General features: G+C 43.2%; 1 protein-coding gene across 2 annotated transcripts; it reads right to left on the reverse strand.

Moving 5' to 3' along the window:
• Positions 1 to 835: 835 nt before the first annotated feature.
• TGIF1 (TGFB induced factor homeobox 1) lies at positions 836 to 12,421 on the reverse strand. 2 transcript variants are annotated; one of them, XM_027577016.2, is made up of 5 exons: positions 11,895 to 12,421; positions 10,755 to 10,969; positions 10,319 to 10,643; positions 4,447 to 4,673; positions 836 to 3,650 (listed from the first exon to the last, which is right to left on the reverse strand). In XM_027577016.2, exons 3-5 carry the CDS (start codon positions 10,332 to 10,334, stop codon positions 3,075 to 3,077), a joined length of 819 nt encoding a protein of 272 aa, XP_027432817.1. In that variant the 5' UTR covers positions 10,335 to 10,643; positions 10,755 to 10,969; positions 11,895 to 12,421; the 3' UTR covers positions 836 to 3,074. The 2 variants fall into 2 exon arrangements, with proteins under 2 accessions (XP_027432817.1, XP_027432818.1); XM_027577017.2 differs by lacking the exons at positions 10,319 to 10,643; positions 10,755 to 10,969; positions 11,895 to 12,421 and adding an exon at positions 8,691 to 8,957.
• Positions 12,422 to 27,745: the final 15,324 nt, after the last annotated feature.

The raw sequence follows: 27,745 nt of genomic DNA on the forward strand, positions 1-27,745 counted from the left end.
ATGGAAAAAAAACAAAAAGCAAAAACCATCAACCCAGAATTCTATCTTTAGTGAAACTGTCCTTCAAAGATGAAAGTAAAATAAATCATTTTCAATGAACAAAAACAGATGATTTGTCAGTGGCAGGCCTGCACAATTCTCAAGGAAATTCTTTAAGCTGAAGAGAAATGATAACATGTCATTTGGAGTCACAAGAAGGAATGAAGAGCACCAGAAATGATAAATATTTAACAAAAATAAAAGACTATATATACATTCTCTTTTAATTTTTTTTTTAAAGATTTTATTTATTTATTTGACAGAGAGAGAGACAGCGAGAGAGGGAACACAAGCAGGGGGAGTGGGAGAGGGAGAAGCAGGCCTCCCGCGGAGCAGGGAGCCCGATGCAGGGCTCGATCCCAGGACCCTGGGATCATGACCTGAGCCGAAGGCAGTCGCTTAACTGACTGAGCCACCCAGGCACCCCTCTTTTAATTTTATTTTAAAGAGACATGGACTTGCTTAAAACAAAAATTATACCATTGTAGTTAGATTCAGTATATATCTAACTATAACATATATAAAAAACAAAGGGAATGAATGAACTATACTGTTGCAAGGTTCCATAATTTTATGAAGTTGTAAAATATTAACCCTAGATTGTTGTAAATTTAAGATGTATGTTGTCATCCTAGCACAACCATTAAAAGAAAGTATAGTTCATAAGCCAATAGAAAAATTAAAACGAACACTAAAAATATTCAATTAACCTGAAAGAAGGCAGAGGAGGGAAAAAAAACCCAAAAAGACACATATCAAAAATTATGTTAAATATATAACACTGTATGTTAACTGGAATTAAAACTAAAACTTAAAAAAAAGTAAACAAAAAATTATATTAAACATAAATCAAGTATATACACCAAATAAAAGGCAAAGATTGTTAGGCTAGATAAAAAAGCAAGACCCAACAGTATCTTATCGAAAAGGGATGAACTTTAAACACAAAAACACAGGGCTAAAAGTAAGTGAAAAGAGTTCATGTAAATACTAAGCACGAAATTCATTTCTATTTGGCTTCAATATGAATAGTTATATGGTCTTTTACATTTCATGTTCCAATTATATTTACCTGGGTTTTTTTTAATGGTTTACATTTATTACACACCAGTTATTATCAACCAGGATCTGTATCAACCTCAAGAGATTAAAAAAAAAAAACAACAACAACACAGGTAATTTTGGACAACTCTTTTTTTTGTTTGTTTTAAACCTTTGGGCTTCATTTGACCCTTGACATTTCTCTTTCAAAATCACTCAAATGGCTCCTTCTCTCTCCCTGCTAGTACGATTAATGAAACCTCTTAACAAGGGAAGCCTTTCAGGACTCACAGGTCTCCCTTATCTCTATTCAAAGAATTTTCGTCTTTGATCTAGCTATTAGAGCAGGTAATGAGTCTTAGTCATCTTTGTTTATTTCACTTACATTTGATAGTCTTTCCTTTTATTCACTTTATTATTGCTTTTTCTGGTTTATATCTACTTCTGTGACCCTGTGGTTGAGATGCCCTTCGGCGCTGTACCCGTCACAGGCCAGAGCACACCTTTGCCTCACGTACTTGAGGTCCACCTCTTCGTTTTACTTATCAGCGTTGCTTTTCTATTTACAAGACTTTGAGTTTAGCTCTTTCTACAGTAGGGACTTTCCTAAGAAGTTGACAAAATTAGACAAGCTTAATTTTGAAAGAATTTTTCTACATTCTTTAAGCCGTACTAAAGCTCTGATATTGCCTCAAACTCAGCCAGTTCCTAGCTGGAGTGGGGCTGGAAAGAACAGGACTGTAATAACAAAGAAACCTCACACTAAGCATGACTACAAAGAATGGTTTTGTGGCATGTGACAAATCTGGTCAACCATGTAAGTGAAAGGAACACCCTCAACTCCCTTCTGGCTATCCTGGCTTCGTAAGTAATTGTCTATCCCAACAAACTCCACTTGTGTATGGCACCAGCTTTCACCCACTGTGACCTTAGAAAATAAACCTAATACATGAAGAATCCCATGGCAGACAGAACCCCACTGTTTTAATCACTTTAGAAAATGTTTTAAGAGGTGACTTCTTTACAAATTCAGGCCGTGTTTGAATGTAGAGGCCTAATGTAACTGTAGCACTTGATAAAGTTTCTTTTAAAGGGTGATGTTAAAGAGGGGAATACAGAGGGACCCCTTGGGTTGTTGTTTACTTCTGAAAACTTATGCCCTAATGAGGTGTTTTGAGACCTTTTTTCAACACTGGCCATATCTTAAAATATGCAGGACAGATCACCAAGGGATTTGGTGGTTAGCTAAACACTGATAGAATGAATCATTTCAATTTGTCATGCAGTTTTAAGTCAAGATTTAAGGGCCTGCTTACGCCTCCTATCAAGAGTAAATATCACACATCCTGTTTATAAGTACTGGCTTGTTGTCCACGGTTCTTCAAAGAGCTCGTGATACCCCCCTAACTCACACTCCACCCTACCCCCAACTTCCTGCTCATTGGGTGCTATAATCCTACTCATTTTTAATGCCTCCCTCAACAAAATACTCTGTATTACAATAAATTTTAAAGAAAATACTTTATTACATCATGAAAAAAAGGGGGATCAATCAACTAGATTCATACTTGTTTGAAAAAAATCGAAAATTTATTAATTAGACAGTATGTGGGCATCCTGTTCCACATGGGAATGAGAAGATGCTATAGGTTCTCTAAGTATTGCACAGTCTGAAAAAAAAAAAACGAACAAAAAAAGGGAAGGGGAGAGAGTGAGAAAAAAAATAATCACATGATCTTGGGAACCATCTCACATTATGAATACTCTACCAAGAAACATTTAAAAAAGAAAACCCTTTGTTTCTACAGTAGCTTTGAGTTTGCAGTTCTTGGAATGACTGTATTCCATTGAAGACCTCTCAGTAACAGGAAGCTTCACTTTAGCAATCCCATGTGCAAATATTAATAAAAAAATATATAAAATAATGCAGTTCGACTCTTGCCATCACCCCGACAATCATAACACCTGTGAAAACTTTTCTTCTTGAAAATGGGTTAAGCTGTAAGTTTAGCCTGAAGCTCCATCTCCGCAGCCCGTTTGAGTGCAACATCCACTAGAAGCTGAAATCCACTAAAATCCTGGTTGAGGTCCGGCGGAGTAGGGGGCGGAGTGTTGAAAAGACCACTCTGTGGATTTGCACTTGGTCCAGATTTACACGAGTCCTCCGGGTACAGGAGGGAGGTGTCTGTGAAGCTGCCCGCCGCTACCCGCTGTCTGTCTGTGTTCTGTCCCACACCTACCGGCTGGCAGAGAGGGAAAGGCCCGTCTTTCAAGGCAGTCACAGTGGTATGACAGATCACTGACGGACGCGCCAATATCGATCCTGGGCACGACGGCTTGGGAGACAGCGGCCTCCCCAGCGCTGGGTTTGGTCCAGCTGTACAGGAGTGAAATGGGCTCTCCTCTAGAGCTGGTATGAAGTTTTTGATGCCCATGGCTGACTCCACAGAGCTAGCTTCAGAAATCTTGGCCCCACGGCGGGAAATTGTGAACTGATTTGGATCTTTGCCATCTTTTCTCAGCATGTCTGGGAGGAGCCTGCGGCGGGCGTTGATGAACCAGTTACAGACCTGAAATCATACGGGTATGCTTCAACACTCGGCAGACACGTTCTGAGAACCTTCTGTGGGATGCCTAATTGATCTCTCTCTTTGCAGTAAAGAAGGCATGAAAGGGCTTATTGGAACTTCCAAAGTTATTTCAAGGTATTCGAGCTCGGCCAAGAAAGAGAGCTATCTCCTGCCGTAAACCTCCTCCTCTTCTAATACAAATTCCCTTTTTTTAATCTCATCATCCTTAAGCCTTTTCAGGAGGAAGAAAAGGATAAAAATTCTCAAATGTCTGAAAATGAGTTTAGGGAGGGAAGTTTACCCTTTAACGCTCCCCCTTATTAACCTATTACCTACTGCCCCAGCATTTAAATTAACCAACTACAGGAGAACTTTTCCTGTATGAAAAGGGCCACTCCTCCCAGTTACTGATTTTTCCCAAATCCAATGACTGTGTCAACAGACATAACATGAATTACCTCACTGAAGTCTGTCCTTGTTTAAATATCAAACCAGTTTCCTGGGCAACAGAGGAAGATTTAACCTCCTCTTTATGTTTGGTGAATAAAAGAAGGCCCTTTTAGGCATTAAAGGAAATGCTATTTGACAGATGACTGTCAAGTGTTTCTGTTTCTCTAAATAGCCAGTTATTAGCTTTTAGTACTTTAAAGTTTGCAAGAGAAAATTCTTCTTTTTTTTTTTTTTTTAGTGGGTGGCATTTAATGATTTGATAAACAAGAATGCTATATATAAAATGTCTTCGGAAAGGAAAAGAAACCACGCCCCGTGCAGACACCTCAGAGTCCTTATTCCTTACCTGTAGTGTAGACAGGTGTGTCTGTTGGGACAGTAATGCTTTCTCTTGCTCCGAGGGATAGGCATTGTATCGGTGCTCATACAGCCAGTCGCGGAGAATCTGAACAGACTCCTTGGGCAGGTTGCCCCTTCGCCTTCTCTTGCCTGCACCAGCAGAGGAGGAGAGGTCCAGGGGGATGTCCATGTTATCATCATCCTCCGTCTCACTGCCTGATGCCGCAACAACACCTGGTCAAGGACAAAGGCTTTTGTCAGGGGAGCACCGAATGCCCAGCTATCTCTTCCGACCATTTAGCGTGCAACCAGACTGTCTTGACTCCTGCGAGCCAAGCGAAGGACCAGTGTTTGCTATTTTGATGTTCAAACCACATGTCAAAGTCTCAAGGGTAATCTGACCAGTGGCATGTTATAGATTCTCAACCAACTGTCAGAAGCCCTTTCATACCCACTTTGCTGTAGAATATAACTTCTCACATTCCTTTTGAGTGATGCTCAGAAAAGTCCAGTGCAGCACAGGGAGGCAACGCTGCACCCAAAGTGAATAGTTTGTTACATGTGAAACAGGAAAGGTGCTACAGCACATGGAATGTATCTAACAACCTTTTCTTTGAGGTCATTGCTAATTTAGGAAAAACAATCCAAGGGTCCTAATGTACATTTTAAATGCTACTCTGCCTCCTTCTTCCATTGAAAGCTGGAAACAAAAGGGCAGAGTCATACATTTTTCCCCACTTATATAAGGAGGGAAAATTACACAACCCAGTTTATATATATATATTTTTAAAGTAAGCTCCACATCCAGTGTGGAGCCGAAAGAAGGGCTTGAACTCACGACCCTGAGATAGAGAGCTGAGCTGCAACCAAGAGTTCGACACTTAACCGACCGAGCCATCCAGGCGCCCCAACCCAGTGAGATTTCTAAAGGTAAAATGTATGTCAATTTTTTCTGCCAACTCCATGGTCATTTCTTTCTCATTGCTACCTACATTTATTCAAAAACTAGACACCTACTTTTAATGGCCAACACTACCGGTCACGTTTTACTAAATACAAACAACCACTGAAGTTTTCAGTTTCGTTACACAAAAATATTTTTCTACTCCTAATACTTGAGTAAGAGGTCAAAAGATGCTAATACTGAATAAACTTTTTAAATTTCTATAAATTTCAACTGGCAGTTTAGTCAGAATCTAGAATACTAGATACCAAGAAGTAGAGTTCAGTCTTAAATTATTACATGACAAAGAAAACTGAATATGCACCCCCCAGAGGAAACTCTCTTTTGTCTTTAAGTACTTTAATCCTACCAGAAATTTTAAGAATTCACAGCCATAGAGAATATTTACATCACATATAATAGACTGGGGTCAACAAAAATTCAGACCTGGCTCCTTTAACATTTAAACATAATTTTGAGAACTTTAAAAAATTTAAATTACAAATGCTACAAACCCTCCCCCCTTTCAAAAGGACAACTGGCAACTCTGAATGACTGAAGGAACATATTCTCTATTTTGAAGACAATCTAGAATGTTTAAAATGTAAATGAATTACAAACTATCGCATGCTTGAAAATACCAAGTATTTCTATATAAAGACAATTAAAATAACATGAAATTGAAAGAAAATTGAAAGTTCTTAACTTTGTTGATGCAATTCAGAGTGGTTTACCTTGATAAAAAATAAAAAGAGAAATATTCCACATAGTGATAAACCATTCGATGCATTAAAAAAAATTTTTTTAACCCATGCTTGTAAAGCATTTTAACACTCAAAAAGCTACTCATTCCAAGATTGTTGATGAGCTAGCTCACAGTTAATTGAATCTGACTTTACTTGGGGACACATTTTTAGTTTTGGACTGCAGGGGGCAGATGGTGCAGGAGGGAGTGTCCACAGAAAAGGCAGAACCTTCCAAAGACAAAGTAAAGCAAGTTCTAACAAAAGAGCAGGATGATCTTGCAAATTCACTTTAGCTCAAGGCTTAACAAACAGCCATCAATAAACAGCACAAGAATCCGAAGTTTTAACCGCCATGTATTTGATGTTCCCTTTCCCAGAAGTTTTCATTAAACTGCTTAAAAAAAAAAAAAGTTAAAAAAAAGAGGCACATTTAAAACTGAAACTGCTTTCGCTGTAGAATAGATGAGAAACTTTTAAAACCTATATTGAAATTTGGGTAAAGAACTATTAATAGATACCTTAAGAAATTAGAAATGAGTTCCTGTTTTACATTTATGTTAATAAATAAAGAAATCTAACTTTTAAAAAAATGTGTCAAGTAATTGAATGACTAAGGCAAATTTGAATAAAGCAATTTGTTTAAACTCTTCAATGTCTGAAAAGCCAGACATTCTTCTCGAGGCTATAATCCCCCTCCCCCACCTTTAAACTAGAAAAGTGTGAAAATTTCCTCAGTGAACAAACAGTGAATTCCCAACTGTAAGTTGATAATAACAAAGAGTTTGAGACAAACAAACAAAAAAACCCCTGAAGCCTGCCCTTTGATCTGCTTGCTCAGTTTGACAAGAAGCCTGATCTTTCAGAATAGGTTAGTGACACACAAAAGCAGGTTTCAGTTAAGCAACACTAAACTGCAGTGTGTGACTTTACTGTGTTCTCAGTTCATTTAAATAAATGAATGCCAGGCCTCTGGACCTCTTAACAAATATTTCCAATATGTGCACAAAAGCTGAAGTAACAGGAAGTTAAGACTTCAAGTTCCTTGGCCACACCAGCTGATACTTCACTGCAGCAAACCACGTTTGCTGCTGTCAGGACTGTTTTCATTAAAACTCTCCCTCCGGATTGTGGCTCAACTTGGAAAAACAAAAAGACTTTTCCACGTTACTCATTTCCTATTGTAACAGCTTTTGAAAAGTTTCCCGGTTACCACTTGTTTCCAAAGGTCCTGCTCTGCTTACACTTTAAAAAATGTGGTGGTGGGGGAGGGGGATCACAAGCCTCTTACTCCATCCACATACAAGGAAATGTTCAGAAAGCCACAAGATGGCCTATGGATCCCACAGCGCGAAAAATCAATCTTTTCTTAATAGGACCTGGGGTTGGGGGTGGCGAGGGAAGGCCAGAGATCGTGGTTGTTAAAGTTGGGACTTTTTAAAAATATCTGGAAGATGCCAGAGAAGGATCTAGAAATAGGAATAATCGAAGGAAAAGTTTAAGTATACAATTAGGAAAAATGGAAACCTAACAAGTTTCCTGATTAGAGTATCTCAGGAGATGTCACGGGAATCGTAGTTAACACCCCAGGCACAAACTCCAAGGTGCGCTTGGCTGGGCCCAGCTGGAGAGTAGTTCTAAAGCAAGAATTCCAAACTGTCAGAGACTAGGAGTAAAAAGACGTCGGGGATATTCCTCACTGAATCTTCTCTGCTTGTTTTAAAGCCATTCGAGGGGTGAGAACATTTTGAAATCCTCAGCTTTCTAAAGACAAGACACTATTATCACAAACCAGGGTTACCAAATCTCGGGCCCTGCAACTGAGTTTAAAGTACTTTTGTCTCCAAGAAAACCTGAAAAGATTTTCACAGACTTTTTATAAAAGACAATAGTCCAACTCCACAAGCCAGGCAGGACAGATTTCTTCCCGGCTCCTGGCTGAGCAGACCCGGAACGCGGGCCCCCTCCAAGGTAGTTTTAGGAAAGGGGCGGGGAGGCAGGACGCAGGGGGACAGGAGGAGAGGGAGGGGGCCGGGAGGGAGGACAGCCAGGGAGGCTTTTGTTCTTGCGAGTTTCTCAGCCTCAACTGAAATCCGCCCCTCCAACTACACGACTAGAGGACTTAAAAGAGTTTCAGATTACAAGAAGAAACTAGAAAACGGTGCTGTGAATCTCAACATCCCCTTATTCTGAGGGGTCTGCCCACCCTCAATAGGATTTACCGGGAAAACCTAAAAAGGGAAAGAAACTGGGCAATCTCAGCAGTCTCGGCTCCCCCGCACAAACTGTGAACCAGTCGCAAAGTTTCCCTTCCAACACGTCACCTTTCATTGTTTCCATGAGTCGGCGCTCGGTAGCAGGCAGGACCTTACCCGGCGCGCCCGGGGCCGCTGACCCCGAATATTCCCACCCCGCGGCAGGCCGGTCCCAGCCTAGTTCCTCTACTGGGGGGGGGGAGCGGGGTGGGGGGAGAGGGAGACCGGGAGGTACTCGAGGGGGACTCCGGGTAAGGGCGAGGGGCGCTGGCGGTGGGGGAGGGGGACGAGGAGAGCCGCGGGAGCTTACCCGAGGGGCTGCGGGGGAGGACCTGCGAGGCAGATCTGCGCTTTCCCCATCCGAGCCCGAACAATGGGGGGAGTCCGCCCCAGGCGGAAACCCAGCTTTGGTTTCGGCTCCCAAGAACCACTCTACAAAAACAAAACCCCCAACTGATCCCCGTCAGTTCCACCAGGAGAGCGAGAACGTCTTCCAGTAAGGATCTAGACCCGTCAGTCCTCGTCGAGGTGACACAGCCTCCCAGACGCCACCCCGGGCGCTCCCCGCGTTTGTTACCGAGTCCTTTTAAACATCCGAACCTCTAAACCCTCAACGTTCTCACTGTCCCTTGGGGGAGCGTTCGCTGGGAGTCCTACCACCAACTACTATGAATGTCCCGGGTGTTGACATTTAATTTTACTCTCGCTGGGAAAGCATGGGTTGAGAAGCTCCGCGTGTTTTGAAGCCACCGGCCCAGAATGAAAGGAACAGAACTCCAAGGTGAAAACGTGGCCGAAGGAACCCTCTGGGGTTGAAAGCTGCCCCACTAACAATATTGAGTTTTGACGGTATCCGCTGGACGAGTCTGAAAGAATGTGGTTACAAAAACTCCGGGACGCTCCTGGGCATGCGCAGCAGCCGCCCCCCCCCCCCCCGCCCCCGCGCTGGCTTCCCTGAGCGATTAACTTCTGTTTTGAACCACTCCACATAAATCACAACAGAAAAGCCAACTCTGGCTCACCACGGAACGTTCGGGGTACCTCCTAGTCAGGGACTCAAAAAGTTAACTTCAAAAGGGAGTTAACATTCTTTGACCTTTCGTGGCGGTGGGTTTTTTTTTTTTCTGTGTATTTTGTTTTTAAACCAGACTGACGGCAAGTTTTAGTTGTAACGCTTCCAGAACGCTTCGTGGAAACAATGACAGACTCACTCTGTGCAGTTACAACCAACCCTGCTTGTCACACTTGGACTCATTCTGACTACACGCCGCTTTAAGCTGCTCGCCGTCAGTCCTAACTCTTCATCTTGCCCCAAATTCATCGTGGGAAAACTTTTAGAACCTAGGAGTTTTTAAAAGTCTACCTTTCCAAGTCTACCGACACCCTCGGGCGGTTTGGGGGCCAGAGTCGCATTCCTTGATTGTGAAAACACCCCATCCCCAGCGAAGAGAGTGCCCGGGCCCAGCTGGGAGGGAGTGGGGGCCCGGACCACAACTTTCAGACAAAGGCGCCGCCGCTCCGCGGTCCGGGCCGGGAGAATTGGGGCGGGGGTCCCCCCGACCCGGCCCACACCTCCGCCCGCAAGAACAAGCGAGAAGCCACGCGGCGGCTCCGCGGGGCGTGGGGTGTCCGCTGAGACAATGAAACTTGGAGGCGCACAAACAAGGCGCTGAGCGTGTTTCTTGACAACGTGCCAGCAGCGTGGACAGGCCCGTCTCCCCACAACAGCCCCTCGTGTTGTGTCTAGAAGGAAAACAGCAACTGCCATTTCAGACGCAGCCTCAACAAAGAGAACCGCGGCGGTTCCTGCCTGAGAGCCCCGGGCTGAAAAGTCCACTAAGTCACTCTTGCGCCAAGCCCGAAGGGGCCCGGTGGGGCCCGGCGAGCACGTTTCCCCGGGACCCGCGCCCACGGCGGGCACAGCCCGTCAAGCCTTACCTTTCTTGCTTTTCATTCTGGAGGTCCCCTTCCAGCGCGAGGCGATGCTGGGGTCTCGAGGGGCCAGGAGCGGGGGCGAGGGGGGCGCGCGATTGTCCTCCTTCCGGACCGACTCTCCCGTAACTTTAGGACGCGCTCCAGCCGTTATTGCTAATCAAGGCGCTCGGATCCCAGGCGCCCGCTCCTTGGGTGGAATTCAAGTGACACTTGGGCTTCCTCCTGCCGGGATCTTCTGGCAGCCGGCTTGGGGACTCTCCCTCGCCCAACTCGCTCCCCTCCCCACTCCTCTCCTTTGTTCCCCGCTCCTCCTCGTCGTACCTCGGCGCTGTCAGAGTGAGAGAGGCGAAGAGGGAAGGTACAGGAGGTCCTGCCTCCGCCCCCAGCCGCCCGCCCCGTCCCCCGCCCGCCCCGCCGCTCCTCCGCCCCTCCCCCGCACCTTCCAGTTGGGGAGGACAGCACCGAGCGCTCGGGCCGCGCTGCCTCACTCCGCGCCTCTCCGGCCGCTGTCACCCGTCCCTCGTGAGGGCGGCTGGGCCCAGAAACCCGATCCTTCCTCCCTGCTGCGCGCACGCCGCCCGCATCCCTCGCTCCGCGGCGGCAGCGACACCAGCCGGGCGCCCGGGCTTCTCCTTTGGGCCTTTCTTCCTCCGGCTGGCGAGGGTGCGTTTGGTTAGGAAATTGCAACAGATGGAAAAAGGCTGCCCCCTCCTCCACCCCGGGGAAGAAAAGGCTCCCCTCTCGTTTTTGACAGCTGCCCCAAACTCCACAGTCCCGGCTCTAGCCGCAGGAGAAGACAGCTGCTTCTGATTCAAGGGGCGGGGCACCGTAGGAAAAGTATTCAGAACAAGAACCAACTTCTTCCAGAATGCGCGGCTGCCATTGACACGCGGGTGCGGCTCGTCGCACCCTGCCCTTCCCGGGGGTCTTCCTCCAACCCGGACGGCAGTGGGTGGGTGGGGGCGTTTGGGGGAGGAGAGTGAGACACAGACACCCCAGGCAAATGTCTGTTACCTCGGGCTAAGGCTGTGAGTTCCGGACTGGATTGCAAGGCAGTTTCAAAATCTAACACGTTGCGGACAGACACTTGTCATGCTCACATGCTCTTTAAAAAAGTCTCAGCCTGGGGACTGCCCGGGCGCGCGCCCGCCGCACTGCAAAAACTCGGCCTGAAACCCCCACCCTCGGACCCAGGCGGCTGCCGCCTTTAAGGAAAGGGGGCGACCACACTGGGGCTGCTCATCTGTCGGGAAACAGTCTACTTTTAGGACTTAAGCCCTGTTAGGGGACCCCTTCTCCCCTCAGGTATTTCAAACAGAAACTACCCATTGAGTAAACACATGTTCCTGTTGGTTTATTTTGGTTGAGAGTTAGGGCTCCAACAGGAGTTCCTTGATGAGATTACCCTTTTAAAAGACCAGATGCTGTTTGGCTGATTTCAAGAAACGCCTGCCCCCTCCCCGCCCTCTCCGCTGGGTCTAGTTTTCGCGTGTGTGTCCCGTTGTTTTGAAGTAAACGAACTGTCGCATGCCGCTGTAAGACTTTCCCCATCACTTTAAAAAAAAAAAAAAAGCCAAACCGTAAATAAGCCTAGTAGAGACGTCAGCGCCCGAGTCTGCCTCCAGTTTCGGCTCTGTGCTGTTTTTGTTTTGTAACTTCGATGGAGAAGCCGGCAGGAAAAGCTCCGTGGAAATAAGGTTAAACCCGAAGAGGACTAAGGCAGCCAAACGATGACTAACTAGACTTTGGAGCCTCTGTTTTAGGATTACACTGAAAATTAAAGCCAGCCTCCCACCCACTCGCCCTCCCAAAAAAAGACACCCCAGCCTCGCGAGTGAATTAAGGCCAGAGTTTACAAAGCTTGGGTGGTTTTACCAATTACAGAACTTAAAATGAATAAACAAGGAAAAAAGCGTCATACTAATAAGGCAGCAGCCTTACAATTTTTTTCTTCTGTGGTTTGCCGACTGCTCGGCACCTAAAAGAACACACATCTAAAACGGCAAAGGGGGGGAAACATGGTCCTAGGGGAAACCACCAGCCTGGAAGCTACCCTGCAACTTGCTGGAGCGCAGTTCCTTCCCCGGGCCTGGCTGGAGATGAATCAGCTGCTGCGCCCGAGTGCAGGACAGATGTGGGGCGGGGTGGGGGTGGGGGGCCGCCCGTTAGAGGGCCGCGGCACTCTTGCATTTGAAGGGTTGTTTGTTGCGGGGATTGGTGGCTCGTATCCGTTGGGGAACTGGGAGGAGGGAAGAGAGACGCAGGGAGGAGGAGCCGGGGGCCGGCCGACGCTGCGACTCCGCGGTCTGAGTGGCAGGAGCCTCGTCTGGAACCGGGCGGTTACTGGGGAGACGCTTTGTTTGCTAACTTCGAAAGCTGCTTCGGCTGCCTCGGCCGCTTTCGAAGCCACTCCACAAAACACGCCTTCGGGTCGGCTTAACCCTCCCCCTGCCCGTTTACAGAAGCCCGAGACAAAAATGTTTCCTTCTGCGTGGTTATCCTTGGCCACGCGGTGGCTCTCATTAGGTACACAAAGGTATCTTTTTCTTCGTGTAAGTGAACTTGGCCAATTCCTGCGATTCTCAGGCAACCGGGATGGAAACCGAGAGTTGAAGCGACTTTATAGCTAGAAAACAAACTTTACAGGGGGAGGGGGAGGGGCGGGGAGAATTAGAAATCTCTTTCAAATTGCGAGGAGGAAAACAGTCGAACTTTAAACTCTCTTGCTGGAGGGTCCGCTTGATCCGGCGAGTGCTCACCTTTTGCTCGAGCGAATCATATCAAAGCTGCATTAAATCTGGCGAGATGCACCAAAGAGGAACACCGGCACCACTCTGTGTGATGGCTCTCCCACCCCCACCCCTACCCCTACCCCTACCCAAGGCTGGTCCCAAACTTGTTTGGAGCTTTGGATTGTGTTGCACTCTGGGAAGAAAGTGCCTGGAGTCTGCATAACAGGGAAGAAAAACAACCCGAGAGAGTGGGCTCGAAAAACCAGCAATTGCTTAGGATATTTTTTATTTGCTTTTTTCAAGGTGGAAAAACAAGTTTCATTTCTGGCTCTGTCAGTCCCCTAATGTCCTAGGCTGGGCTTCTCGATTAAACTGATTTAATGACTTTTGGGTTTCCTTCCAGTGCTAAAAGAAATGCTATGGATTCACTTTTGCTACATATTATTTGCTGAATTCATATGAATGTTAAATTGGGAAATTACGTGAGTAAAAGTGAGAAAGTGCTTGGTGCTGGAGAAGGCTGCTGATAAACATTTTTCACCATTATTTATTTTTTCCCTCTAGGCACACATAGTTCCATTTGGTGTCATCTTTTGACGCTGCCTCAAGGCCAAGAAAAGACACAGAGTTGTGTAAGTTAAGTTACTTTTCAAAGCCTGCAAACCCTTCCCAGGCAAAAAGTCAACAAGAAACATAGAAAAGCAGGGGCGCCTGGGTGGTTCGGTCGTTAAGCGTCTGCCTTAGGCTCAGGTCATGATCCCGCGGTCCTGGGATCGAGCCCCGCATCGGGCTCCCTGCTCCGCATCGGGCTCCCTGCTCCGCGGGAAGCTTACCCTTCCCTCTCCCACTCCCCCTGCTTGTGCTCTCTCTCTGTCAAATATAGAAATAAAATCTTGAAAAAAAGAAAGGTAAATAAGCCAGGAAAGTGTGTCGATAGGTGCAGTTATTTTTTTTTTTTTAAGATTTTATTTATTTATTTGACAGAGAGAGACACAGCGAGAGAGGGAACACAAGCAGGGGGAGCGGGAGAGGGAGAAGCAGGCTTCCCGCTGAGCAGGGAGCCCGATGTGGGGCTAGATACCAGGACACTGGGATCATGACCTAACGACTGAGCCACCCAGGCACCCCGGTGCAGTTATTTTTTATATATATGCCAGGTCTGTCAGGTGATCAGAGAGTGTATTTATTTCATTCATCTCCTGGACCACCACTGATTAAGCATGATTTCCCTCCAGCAAGAATGATGACTCACACAGTTGCTGGATCCCTTTGGCTTCCAGTCTCTGGGGAACAGATACTTTTATAAAATATGCAGACTGCCGGGCTCCAAACAGTGCGGGAGGATTCCATAATCATCTTTTCACATCTCAGGTCAGAGGGTCTTCAGCTGCTTGAGGAGAAGCTGGCCATTGTCTTTCCAAGGGCTTGGGCTACAACAACCATCTTGTGGTGATTTTATCCACCCGGATTACTCTCCTCTGCTTAGTTGCATGAATAATGTAACTGGGGCTACTACTTTTGTTTGTAATCACTTTCCTCCTGGCCTGCACTTCCTTTCCCAGGCTTTTGCCCTCTCTAGTCCAGTCCTCATTGCTCTTTACCTAGAGGGGGTTTAGAATCAATGGAACAGAGCAAAAAGATTTATTAGTTGAGCACAGCCTCTTCCCTTTTATTCGCAACAGTGTGTATCTATATTGTGTTTTCCAGTTTATGAAACACTTATTTAAATACACAAACTGTAAGGTGGGCTATTTTTCCCCCTTAAAATCAAGATAAATAACACATCAAATATAATGAAACAAAAAGGTATAAAACCAAGTATTGGACATAGATATTTGGCTTTAAATCAGGTGATCTCTGTCATTCTTTGGGGGAAAGTCCATTGGATTTAGAAGGTGGTTAAGAGCAGAGACTAACCACAGATGATACACCAGGGCCTCCTGAACAGGTGGGGCATACTCTAAGATCTCCCTCTGTAGTTTTACAAGAGGCTGTCTTCCAATCTGCCTGCTTTTTGTATTCCCCCTTCCCCATTTTAAATTTAAAAAGAAGAAAAAAACTATTCTCCAAAATTCAACAAGACAGCCATACACAGTGAAACATGAAAGAGCTCTTAATTTGCCCCCTTTGCTCTCCGTAGGGGCCTATGTATACTACACACTAATGTAAGGGATTTTTCATTGTTATTGTTGTTTTCAAGTCCGCTGTGCCCAGGATGGACCCACACCACTTGCTGCAAGTCTGGCTCTTTTTCATTAGTCAAAATTTGGCCTAAATGTCACTCCAGAGAAGTCTCTGTGACCTCCTGACCTAAATTCATGTACTCCCCCCCGCCCCCACCATCTAGCTCAGGGTTTCTCAGCTACAGCCCTATTCACATTTGGGGCTGGCTAATTCTTTGTTGGAGGGGCTGTCCTGTGCAATATTTATCAGCATCCATGGCTGGTAACCGATACTTGCCAGTAGTACCCTCTCTACCAAGTTGTGACAAATAAAAACATCTCTAGACATTGCCAGATGTCCTCCAGAGGGGATAGAAATGGTGTGTGTGGGGGGGGGGGGAGGGGGCGGGAGGCAGGGGTTACCTCTGGTTGAGAACCACCGGTCTAGCTCAACCCTTTATTTCTTCCATAGCCACAATTTTTAATTATTTTGCTTATTTGACTGTTAACTTGTTTTCCTTTGACTCCCCTCCTAAATAAAATGTATGATCATTATTAAATCTTCATGCACTTAGCAGAATGCCTCACACATCATAGATACTCAATAAATATTTATTAAACAAAATAATGCATGAAAATGAGACTGTAAGGGGATGCGCCTGGCTGGCTCAGTAGGTAGACCATGTGACTCCTGATCTTAGGGTCGTGAGTTCAAGCCCCACGTGGGGTATAGAGCTTACTTTTTTTTTTTAAGATTTTTATTTATTTATTTGACAGAGAGAGACACAGCGAGAGAGGGAACACAAGCAGGGGGAGTGGGAGAGGGAGAAGCAGGCTCCCTGCTGAGCAGAGCCCGATGTGGGGCTCAATCCCAGGACCCTGGCAGGATCATGACCTGAGCCAAAGGCAGGCACTTAAGGACTGAGCCACCTAGGCGTATAGGTGGTATAGTGCTTACTTGAAAAAAAAAAAAAGATGAGAGCATAAGAATCATTAATAAAAAGAATACAATCATTTGTTGAATATAACATTCCAGGCAGTGTCCAACACTTCACTTATTTAGTCTTATTTATTCCTGAAAACAACCCTAAGAAGTATTCCTTATTACCGCATCTGACAAATGAAGTTTTCAGAGTCTAGGGAGGTTGAATAATTTATCCTGTCACTCTGACAGGATATTCTGCAATTTGCTTTTTTCACTGATAATGATATTCTGCAATTTGCTTTTTTCACTTATGTAACAATTTGCTTAGTGATGAGTATTTAAGTAGTTTCTAGTTTGTAACTAAGCACAAAAAAATAGTCCAATTATATCTGAAATACTTAACAATTGAGAGAACATTGGGGTCACCATCCAAATTGAAGGAGCTCCTCCTGATTGTAAACTAGTGTGTCTCAGCAGAATGTCAGCTTCTATGCAGATTTTTGGGGGCTTGAGTACATTTGTAGGGTCCCTGGGAAGTGGAATGGCTGGGTTAAAGGTATGTGTGTTCAGAATTTTCATAGATATTGCCAAATGGCCCTCTAAATCATCTTACCTATTTAAAATCCCACCAGGGGCGCCTGGGTGGCTCAGTTGGTTAAGTGACTGCCTTCGGCTCAGGTCATGATCCTGGAGTCGCGGAATCGAGTCCCGCATCGGGCTCCCTGCTCAGCAGGGAGTCTGCTTCTCCCTCTGACCCTCTTCCCTCTCGTGCTCTCTATCTCTCATTCTCTCTCTCTCAAATAAATAAATAAAATCTTTAAAAAATAAAAAAATAAAAAAATAAAATCCCACCAAAAGTATGTGAGAAACCCTCTTGCTCTACGCCCTCACTAATACCGCATATTCACAATCAGTTTCATATTTGTCAATCACCTGGGCCAATAAACGGCACCTAATTTTTGTAAGGTTCACATTTCTTTGTTTGAGAAGGTGAGCACATTTTAATGTATTTATTGGCAATTTTTAATTCTTTTTCCTATTCATGACTTGTGTCAAATATTCTATTTATTTGTTGTTTTCCTGTTCTTTCTTCTTTTTTTAGAAGGGTAAGTAAGAAACAGTCTGCTTTTGCTCATCTGACAAAGAAATAAAAAGAGTGAATTAACGTTGAGGGAACAAGGTTAGGTGAACCAATAATGAATGCAGGGAGGCGACGTGTCCGTTTTTAAAAAATATGTGTCATTTGGAATAAGTACCATATTTATGCAGTAAGAATAAGACTTTCAGAATATCATCCCCGTTTTTAACTTACTCCCTTTCTCCTCCTTCCGTCAAAGGGTTAATTCATTCATGTGTTTCCATTTATCACCATTACCTCTTCCCAACGCTGTGGAGGACCCATTTATAATCGCAATAAAATGATGAAATATCTAGGAATAAATTTAACAAGAAATATGTGCAAGTTTTATGAAGGAAACTTTAAAACCCTACTGAGGGACATAAAGGAAGACTTAAGTAAAATAAAAAATGTAATTTATTCTTTCTAGCAAGATTCAATAGTGAAAGCATAAAGATGTTTATTTTCCCCAAATCAATCTTTAAATTTAAAGCAATTTCCATTAAAATACCAACAGGATTTTTAAAAATTGCCACAGTTCATCAAAATTAAAGAGCTCACAATAGGCAGGGAAATTCTAAAAGAGAAAAGTAGGGGATGAAAGACAGCAGGGGAAGCCCCTCCAAGTATCAGAGTATATTATTTTTTTAAAGGTTTTATTTTTAAGTAAACTCTTCACCCAGTGTGGGGCTCATACTTACCACCCCGACACCAAGGGTGTCCCACTGACTGAGCCAGCCAGGGACCCCTAAACTATATTTAGAAGTTGATAATAATTAAAATGTAAAAGTTTTGTACTGAGAGAAAAGGAAGAGAAAACAAAGAACAATGAGACACATTAGAATATATATGGAGACTTAGACTTTTGGCAAAGGTGTCTTTTCAGATCAGGGATAAGCTCAATTGGGACAATTGACTACTCTTAGTTAAAAATGAAGCCGGATCTCAATCTCACTTCTTTAACAAAAATAAAATTCACCTGAATCAAAGATTAAAATGTTGGGGCGCCTGACTGGCTCAGTCAATAGAGCATGTGACTCTTGATCTCGGGGCTGTGGGTTCGAGCCCCATGTTGGCTGTGGCGATTACGTAAAAACAAAATCTTTAAAATAATAATAAATAGGGCGCCTGGGTGGCTCAGTCGTTAAGCGTCTGCCTTCGGCTCAGGTCACGATCCCAGCGTCCTGGGATCGAGCCCCGCATCGGGCTCCCTGTTCGGTGGGAAGCCTGCTTCTCCCTCTCTCGCTCCCCTTGCTTATGTTCCCTCTCTTGCTGTGTCTCTCTCTGTCAAATAAATAAATAAAATCTTTAAAAATAAATAAATAAAATAAAATAATAATAAATAAATAAATAAAATAAAGATTAAAATGTTAAGGTAATTAAAAAGGCACCTACGCATGTTCTAGAACAGTGATTCTCCAAGCACAGTGTGTGTGGCGATTTTTCCTCCCAGGAGACATTTGACAATCTCTGGAAACATTTTTGGTGAGCTTAACTGGAGAGGAGGGGGATGCTACTGGCATCTAGTGGATAGAGGCCAGGGATGCCGCTAAGCGTTCTACCATGCCCGGCCAGACCGCAGCGAAAGTTACCCTGCTCACGGAGCCTGGAGTGCTAAGGTTGACACAACCTGTTCTGGAAGAAAACATAAATATGATCTTGGGGGGTGCCTGGGTGGCTTAGTTGGTTAAGCGACTGCCTTCGGCTCAGGTCATGATCCTGGAGTCCCGGGATCGAGTCCCACATCGGGCTCCCTGCTCGGCGGGGAGTCTGCTTCTCCCTCTGACCCTCTTCCCTCTCGTGCTCTCTCTCTCACTCTTTCTCTCAAATAAATAAATAAAATCTTTAAAAAAAAAATATGATCTTGGGAGTGAGGGAGGCCTCTCTAATCAGGACATACAATCAAGAGACAATAAAAGATATAAACATTTATAAACATTTTGTGTTTTCAAAGAACTTATGTTTGAGGGAAAACACTTTAAATTTTCCAAAAGCAAAGAAAATGGGAAAAAGATATTTGCAGCCTATGTCAGGCATAAGACCAATTTATCTAATTTATGAAGAACTCCTACAGACCATAGGAAAGAAGAACTCTGTTTAAAAAGTTGGGCAACGGGGCGCCTGGGTGGCTCAGTCGTTAGGCGTCTGCCTTCGGCTCAGGTCATGGTCCCGGGGTGCTGGGATCGAGCCCCGCATCGGGCTCCCTGCTCGGCGGGAAGCCTGCTTCTCCCTCTCCCACTCCCCCTGCTTGTGTTCCCTCTCTCACTGTGTCTCTCTGTGTCAAATAAATAAATAAAATCTTAAAAAAAAACAAACCATGGAAACCTTATGTAGCAGTCATTACAACAAAAATAGTAAATTAGACTGATTAATAATATATATTGATAAGGTTAATAATATATTAAAGATTAATAATATATAGTGATAAGGTTTTTTAAAGCAAGGTACAGAACAATTATCCCTTTTGTGTAAAATATTTTATGCCTATATTTTTTGGAATGAAACTCAAATATTAACTCAAGGAAATATTCACAATGGCTACTTTTGAAGGAAGAAAAAGAAGGGAATAAGATGCATAATAAAGGGGCTTTTACTTTTTTTCATCTTGTAATTTTTTAGGACAAGCCTGAGAAGAGAGAGAGGCAAGTATCCCATCATAGGTGGGTGCAGGGGGCCTACATACTTTTATTTTACCTTCACTTACTCCTTCTGTGCTCTTCCTTTATGTAGGTCTGAGTTTCTGACCTGTATTATTTTCCTTTTCTCTTAAGAACTTCTTTTAACATTTCTTGTAAGGTATGTCTGCCATGATCATTTTTAATGACCAAATAATAGTCCATTGCAACTGGGGATATAATTTATGTACCAATCCCCATTTATTGGACACTGAGGTTTCGTTCTGGTTTGAGTTAGAGGGGATTTTTGAAGATCCTATATAAAAATAAGCAGGGATCTAAAATAGGAGTTTGAAGTTGTATTTGGGGCCTTTAAGTCTGGCTCTGCGGGCCAGGAGCCATGGGTGGTTAATCATTAGCAAGTGCGAATAACCTTCAGTGACACCCTGGGAGCTCATTATTCATTGCCTTTTTCAGGACACAATAACAAAGGCTGTCAAACCATTTACATTGTTGAATTGGATGACCAAATCTGCAAAATTAGAAAGGTTAACCCCGATGCAGGTAATTTTTAGAGAAAATTTGGCCAAGTATTCCAACATGTAAAAATAGGGCAAGATGCTCTCCCACAAAACAAATTCATACATGCTATCAACGTACGGAGGGAGTCAGCATATCCCCCGAAAGGCCTGGAACATTTAAGTAAAGGCTTTCTTTTCTCCTGGCATATTTGTGAAAGCGAACAATCTGTTATCTCCTGAAGTGTTTCAGCAGGCCTCCACAGGATGTCATGAAAAAGCCAAAACAACTCTCCCATATTACCTTAAAAGGCAGGAAAACATCCTCATGTCCAAGCTACTTGGATATCCTTTATTTTTAAAACTCAGATATATTTTATTTTATTTTTCCAACCCGTTTTGGGAGCTGTCCTCAGCCACACATTTACAGAGTAGATGATCAGGGCTCCTCTTCAAGGGTGAAATAAATGTTTTAATCAGTCCCTATTTTTCTCTCCCCTTCTGCTTGTGCTTGGCAACAATCCACACCCATATGTACTAGTCCCGAATACATTTTTTTAAAAGACCTTAAAAATAGCCAGGTGACCTCAAAAAACAAAGACTCTGTCATGCCTAGAATGTCTTTCTTTGTTTTGCTTTTTTACTTTTTATTACGGAAAAATTTAAATATCTAACATGGAGATCCTAGTATAATGAATCCCCACATACCCATCACCTACATGCAACAGTTATCAACCCAAGGCCACTCTGGCTTCAAATTCACACACTCCCTTTTCTCCTGTATTATTTTGAAGCAAATACCAGACATCATATTATTTCTGGATAAGCTCTTACAGTTAATATCCTGGCTGGTAACTCTTTATTCCCTAGTCTAAGTGGTCTGTTTACTAATGGGGCTGAGAAGAAGTCCCGTAATGATGCCCAATTGTAGTTTCCTTTCTAGCTATTTCTGTTGCTATGACTAAACATTTTCTTCTTGCCAGGGAGAATAATTACATTTTATCTGTAGATGGCATTTTAAGGCTTTTAGTTCTCCTAGTCTCTTTTAGACCAATAATAGAGGTAAATTTTCCTTTTTGGACAGTTCTATCTTCAAATAGTTATTTCCATTTCTCCTATTTGAATAGTCAGACCATGTGTCCTGATTTTTTTTGGTTCAGGCAACATATTCACCAAATCAGTATCTCACTTTGAGATTTCTAGAACTACTGTTTTACTTTGCTGGCCCTAAAGAAATAAATTGCCTTTTTTTAAAAGATTTTATTTATTTATTTGACACAGAGAGACACAGCAAAAGAGGGAACACAGCAGCGGGAGTGGAGGAGGGAGAAGCTGGCCTCCCGCTGAGCAGGGAGCCCGATGCCAGGACCCTGGGATGGAGCCCAATGCGGGGCTCGATCCCAGTACCCTGGGACTGTGACCTGAGTCAAAGGCAGACGCCCAACGACTGAGCCACCCAGGTGCCCCAAGAAATAAATTACTTTTAAAAATTAATGGCTACAAATGTGTTTAAGGCCAATTATTTCCTCCTTGGGCATCGTGTGTGTGTGTGTGTGTGTGTGTGTGTGTGTGTGTGTGTGTGTGTGTGTCAAGAATAGGAAGATGGGGGAGGAAAGTCTAGAAAGATTTGATACATCTAGTGTGGAGTTGTTTTCAGCCAGGGCAGCCAGATGGTAACATGAAAACACACACAGGCCTATTCCACAGTGTAGAAACATGACATTCTGACCGTAAAGTTTGAAAAAAGTAGAATTTCAGATAGCTAAACTGTTTTTACTTCCGCCCTCCCTTTCTCCTTTGCTTCCTTCCTTCTCTCTCTGTCTGTCTCATAATTCTTAGACACACTATCCCTCATTGGAAATCAGAAATCTGTGATTTGTTCTAAATGTTTTGTACTTAGCAAGAATCCCATTTAGTTTTATTTATTTATTTAAAAGATTTTATTTATTTGACAGAGAGAGACACAGCAAGAGAGGGAACACAAGCAGGGGGAGTGGGAGAGGGAGAAGCAGGCTTCCCGCCAAGCAGGGAGCCCAATGCGGGGCTAGATCAGGAACTGAGCCGAAGGCAGACCCTTAAACGACTGAGCCACCCAGGCGCCCCTATTTATTTATTTTTAAATTTTAAGTCGGCCCCACGCCCCAACGTGGGGCTCAAACTCACAACCCTGAGATGAAGAGTCACATGCTCTACGGACTGAGCCAGCCAGGCGCCCCTTAGTTTTAAAAACTAAACAAAACAACTGTTTCAAAAAAAGGTTTAGATTTCTTGAATTAGGTTCACTTTGTTTTCATCTAATAAAATCATATGTTCATCTATCAGCTTCTTTATGGGAAAGAATATAGAAAAAGGCTACACAAACTTCTACTTCATCAGTCACTTGTCACTTCCTATTTGTCTGATTGCAAAGTGCATTTTCCAAACGGATTAATGTTTCTGTAAGCACAGTGCTTTGCCTTCTGTCGACATTTTGTTGAGCCTCCAAGAATTCTTGAGATCCCCCACCCCCACCCCCAGTCTGAGATACACGCCCTTCTTTGTAGCTTTGAAATCCAATTCACAAAATAAAGTCCCCGTTTTTCATACTAATGATATTTAGGAAAAGTTTCCTCTCCAATACAACTTAAATGTACACTTGCTTTTCCCATTTCTCCACAATACATATCTTATTTTTTAAATTGTAACTTGCATGAAAAATGCAAAAAACCCTCTAATCCAGGGAAAATAATAAGACAAATTTAGTTTGTTGGACTTCAAGCTATGAAAAGGTTTAACGATGTTACTGTTAAGGAATCCTTATCTGGTAACAGGCGGTCTAAACTGGGGGGAAAAAAAAGCTTACAATGCTGGAATGGGAAGTTGACATTCATTCCTCATCGATTAACTGATTAGCTGTAAGATTAGAGGCCTCGCCTCCTCCCCCACCGCCGGCCACTCGCACAGAGCCGTTGTCCCAGCTATAGATTGTTCTTTAGAAATAAAGCCAAGAAAGTTTGGAGGACTTTCAAGAGTTTGTACTCTTTCTTCCAGGTTAATGAAATTGAAGATTTATTTTCTTTTAGCTGGGGGCCTCTGGACCTACACTATAAACTTCATTCACTCCACACACAATGTCCATAGAAACAAAACAAAAATAAAATTATGTACTTCTAGGTTTCAGCTTTATCTGTTGCATCAAGTCTGTCACCCTCAATGTAAAATAACGCCTATGTCCAAGTGGTGAGAGTATGCCTCCCCTCTCTCTTGCAGATTCTTTCTTTCTTTTTCTTTCTTTTTCTTTCTTTCTTTCTTTCTTTCTTTATTTCTTTCTTTCTTTCTTTCTTTCTTTATTTCTTTCTTTCTTTCTTTCTTTTTCTTTATTTCTTTCTTTCTTTTTTCTTTCTTTCTTTCTTTCTTCTTTTTCTTTCTTTTTTTTTAAGACTTTATTTATTTGAGAGAGAGAGAGCATGAGCAGGGGGAGGGGGAGGCAGAGGGAGAGGGAGAAACAGACTCCCGGCTGAGCAAGGAGCCTGATGCAGGACTAGATGCCAGGACCTGGGATCAGGACTTGAGCCAAAGGCAGACACTTAACCGACAGAGCCACCCAGGGGCCCTCTTGCAGGTTTTCTGCAGTGAGCTTGGATTGACTTACTTTTATCATAAAAACCAGTAGGTGTTATTTTTTTTAGTTAAAGAGACCTTGGCCTCAGGTTCTAGGTACAATGAAAGGTTCTGCATGAATGAAATAGTGATATTAAGTCACTTGGCAAACATTGACAAATATTCTTGAGTGCTTACTATGTGTACAGTGTGAAGCTGGTTGGTGTGAAAATTAAGTAAACAAAGAACAATAGATGAATGTGCCCAGGAGTTCAAAGGAGGAGAAAAGATGAGTAGTTGAGTGAATTTCAAGAGCTGAAGAAAGTAGGATTGGCAAGGATTTGAGGAAAAGGAAGCCTCGTGTTCAAAGCTGGTGAGAGAACAACTCACCAATGTATATTTAAAGTCTTGAAAATGGGGGCACCTGGGTGGTTCAGTCGTTAAGCGTCTGCCTTTGGCTCAGGTCATGATCTCAGGGTCCTGGGATCAAGCCCCACATTGGGCTCCTTGCTCCGTGGGAAGCCTGCTTCTCCCTTTCCCACTCCCCCTGCTTGTGTTCCCTCTCTCGCTGTCTCTCTGTCAAATAAATAAAATCTTTAAAAATAAATAAATAAAGTCTTGAAAATGGGTGCACTCTTTGGGGGATTCATTGTAAGGTTTGGTGGTCTAATTTGGCAGATACATGGAAGATAAACCTCAAAACATATATTGAGGTCAAACTACTAGGCTGAGGTGGGGTACGGGGCCTTATTCTGTAGGAAATGGTGACTATTTGGCAACACTTTTGGAGGACAGAGTTTGCCATTTTCTCCAGAATGAATTAGGGGCAAAGAGTCTGGTTAAAGGGGTTTTAAAAAATTGAAGGCTTGGAAAAAAAGAAAAAAAAAAATGGAAGGCCTGAAATGTCATTGTAGCTGTGAAAAGGGAAATGATGTTTTTCACTTGGTACTCGAAGTTTCTAAAAAATAAGACAGGATTTATGGTGCCTTGATATTTGATGCTGTACAGGCAATTACTACAAACACTTTAAGTATAGAAAACACTTTACCATTGTTGATACTATAAAAAAATAATGAGTAACCTAGATGAGAACGTGGGCCTACTTCAGTCCAGGCCAGTGCCCGAATTCAGACTGCAGAAGTCAGCAATTTCACTTTGCTTTAATTTTCCTGTTCACACAGCAGAGGTCAAAGGGTGCAACAGGCAAAGGCTTGCAAAATGCTTGGTTTCTTGGTCACCATCCTTGGGATGCCTACAAACAGGCTGTTGGCTCATTACTGCAGTGACTGAGATTACTTCCTGAGCCAGCTCATAACTATTATTTAATAGGCCATTTCTTACTGTGATTGGCAAGATGTTACGAGATCTCTGGTCTGGAAGGAGGCTGTTCCTTAAAGGTTTTGTTGAATGAATCTGCAGTTTGTAATCAGTTCTGGGGAAGGAACGCTGGTGTTGTGGGGTTAAATAGAAATCTGGGGCTGTGAATCCTCATTTACTTTTTTTGTATGTGTGGTATATTCTACATAATGTAAAATGGTACATGGTACATTTTTAAGTGTACAATTCCGTGGCATTAAGTAACTTCACAATGTTGGGCAACCATCACCAGCATTAGAACCTTTCTCATGACCCTAATGGAAAGTCTATACCCACTGAACACTAACTCCCTGTTCCTCCCTCTCCCCAGCCCTGAGCAACCTCTCTTCTACTTTCTGTCTCTATGACTTTACTACTCTGGATCCCTCAGAGAAGTTAAACCACACAGTATTTGTGCTTTTGAGGCTGGCTTATTCCACATAGCATAACGTCTTTAAGGTCCATCCATGTTAGAACATGTGTCTGAATTTCCTTACTTTCTCATTTACTTTTGTTTTGTGATTTTTTATTTTAACATACTTTTGACTTTATAAAAAAGTGGTAAGAATAGTACAAAGAACTCCCACATACTCTTCACCACCCAGATTCTTCAGGTTTGGTTCATTATTTTAAACACACACACACACACACACACATACACACACACTCAATCCACAGATATGTCCCTTTTTTCTTGAATTGGTTAAGAATAAATTGCAGATATGCTGCCCCTTGAGCTCCAAATACTTGTGTTTTATTTCCTAAGAACAATGACATCCCCTTACATAATACAATGATCAAAATTAGGAAACTAACGGGGCATCTGGGTGGCTCAGTTGGGTGGCCGCCTCTTGGTTCTGACTCCAGTTGTGATCTCGGGGTCCTGGGATCGAGCACTCTGTCAGGCTCTGCACTCAGCGAGGAATCTGCTTGAGGATTCTCTCTCCCTCTGCCCTTCCCTCCTGCTCAAGCTCTCTCTCTCTCTCTCTCTAAGTGGGTCTTTAAAAAAAATTTAGGAAACTAACATTGACATAATGCTATTACCCCAAATATGGACCAGATTCATATTTTGCTAGTTGTCAAATAATGTCAAATAATGTTTTTCATAAGAAAGCAAAAATTTCTAGGCTAAGACCCAATCTAGAATCACAAGCTGTATTTAGTCAGTGTATCTCTTCAGTCTCCTTTCATCTGGAACAGACGGTCTTTGTCATTTTAGAGCAGCACACTCACTCTGGCATTGTCTCATGTTTCTTCATAATTAGGTTGCGGCTGTGCATTTTTGACAGATCACAAAAGTGACATTATGCCCTTCTCAGTACATTGTATTAGGTGGCACTTGATTTCAGTGTTGACTTGTCCCCTTACTGGTAATATTAACTTTAATTACTTGGTTACGGTGGTGTCCAATCCATTGTGATTCTAGCTTGAATCAAATATGACTATAATATTTACCTTTTTTTTTAAGATTTTACTTATTCATCTGAAAGAGAGACAGAGCACAAGCAGGGGGAGAGGCAGAGGCAGAGGGAGAGGGAGAAGCAGACTTCCTGCTGAGCAGGGAGCCCGATGCAGGACTTGATTCCAGGACCCTGGGATCATGACCTGAGTTGAAGGCAAATGCCTACCCGACTGAGCCGCCTGGGCGCCCCCATATTTACCACTTTCTAACACCATTTCTTTTGCATTTATTTGTTGGCATCTACTATTGTTGGCATTCTACTAAGAGCTTTTCCTTCCCCATTTGTTTGTTTGCTTGTTTATATCAGTATAGATTTGTGGAATCCTTCTATCCAGTGAGCTATAACTGATCACTATTATTTATTTTGATGCTCAAATTGTCTCACATTTGGCCAGTGGGAGTTCCTCAAACTGAGTCCCATATCCTTTTGACTTGACTCTGTCATTTTTTGAGGACTTTCTATTTTCTGGTATGGGAAAATATTCCAGACTCATACTGATTTTTCCCTGTCCCAGCCCTGGAATCAATTATTTCTCCAAGGAATGCTGGTTATTTTCCGTAGAGAAGGTATTTAAAAATCAAGACTTGGTTGGGCTCTAGGTGTGCTTATAACTACTGGAGTATCATTACTTTTAGGACCTATCAGAGGGGGCAGAGGTGGGCATGTGCATACACACACACACACACACACACACACACACACACCTGTATCTGTATGCTGAAAACCATGAATTCATGGTTTCAATCCAACACAAGACTCATTTCAGTCTTCCTGGTTTTCATAGTTGTAACTTTCTTCTCTGACGGGGAGAAACCTGTGTCCCCTTACTCTCAAGCAATTAGCACATGTTCAATTCTAGAATATATCAACCATACCTCTGCAAAGAACAAACCTACTATTATAATTCAATATTTTTTTTCTTTAGTCTGAGGGTATAAGGTCAAAATACTATCTTCAAAAGTT

The sequence above is a fragment of the Zalophus californianus genome, chromosome 14, assembly GCF_009762305.2.
Source record: "Zalophus californianus isolate mZalCal1 chromosome 14, mZalCal1.pri.v2, whole genome shotgun sequence".
Lineage (NCBI taxonomy): Eukaryota > Metazoa > Chordata > Mammalia > Carnivora > Otariidae > Zalophus > Zalophus californianus.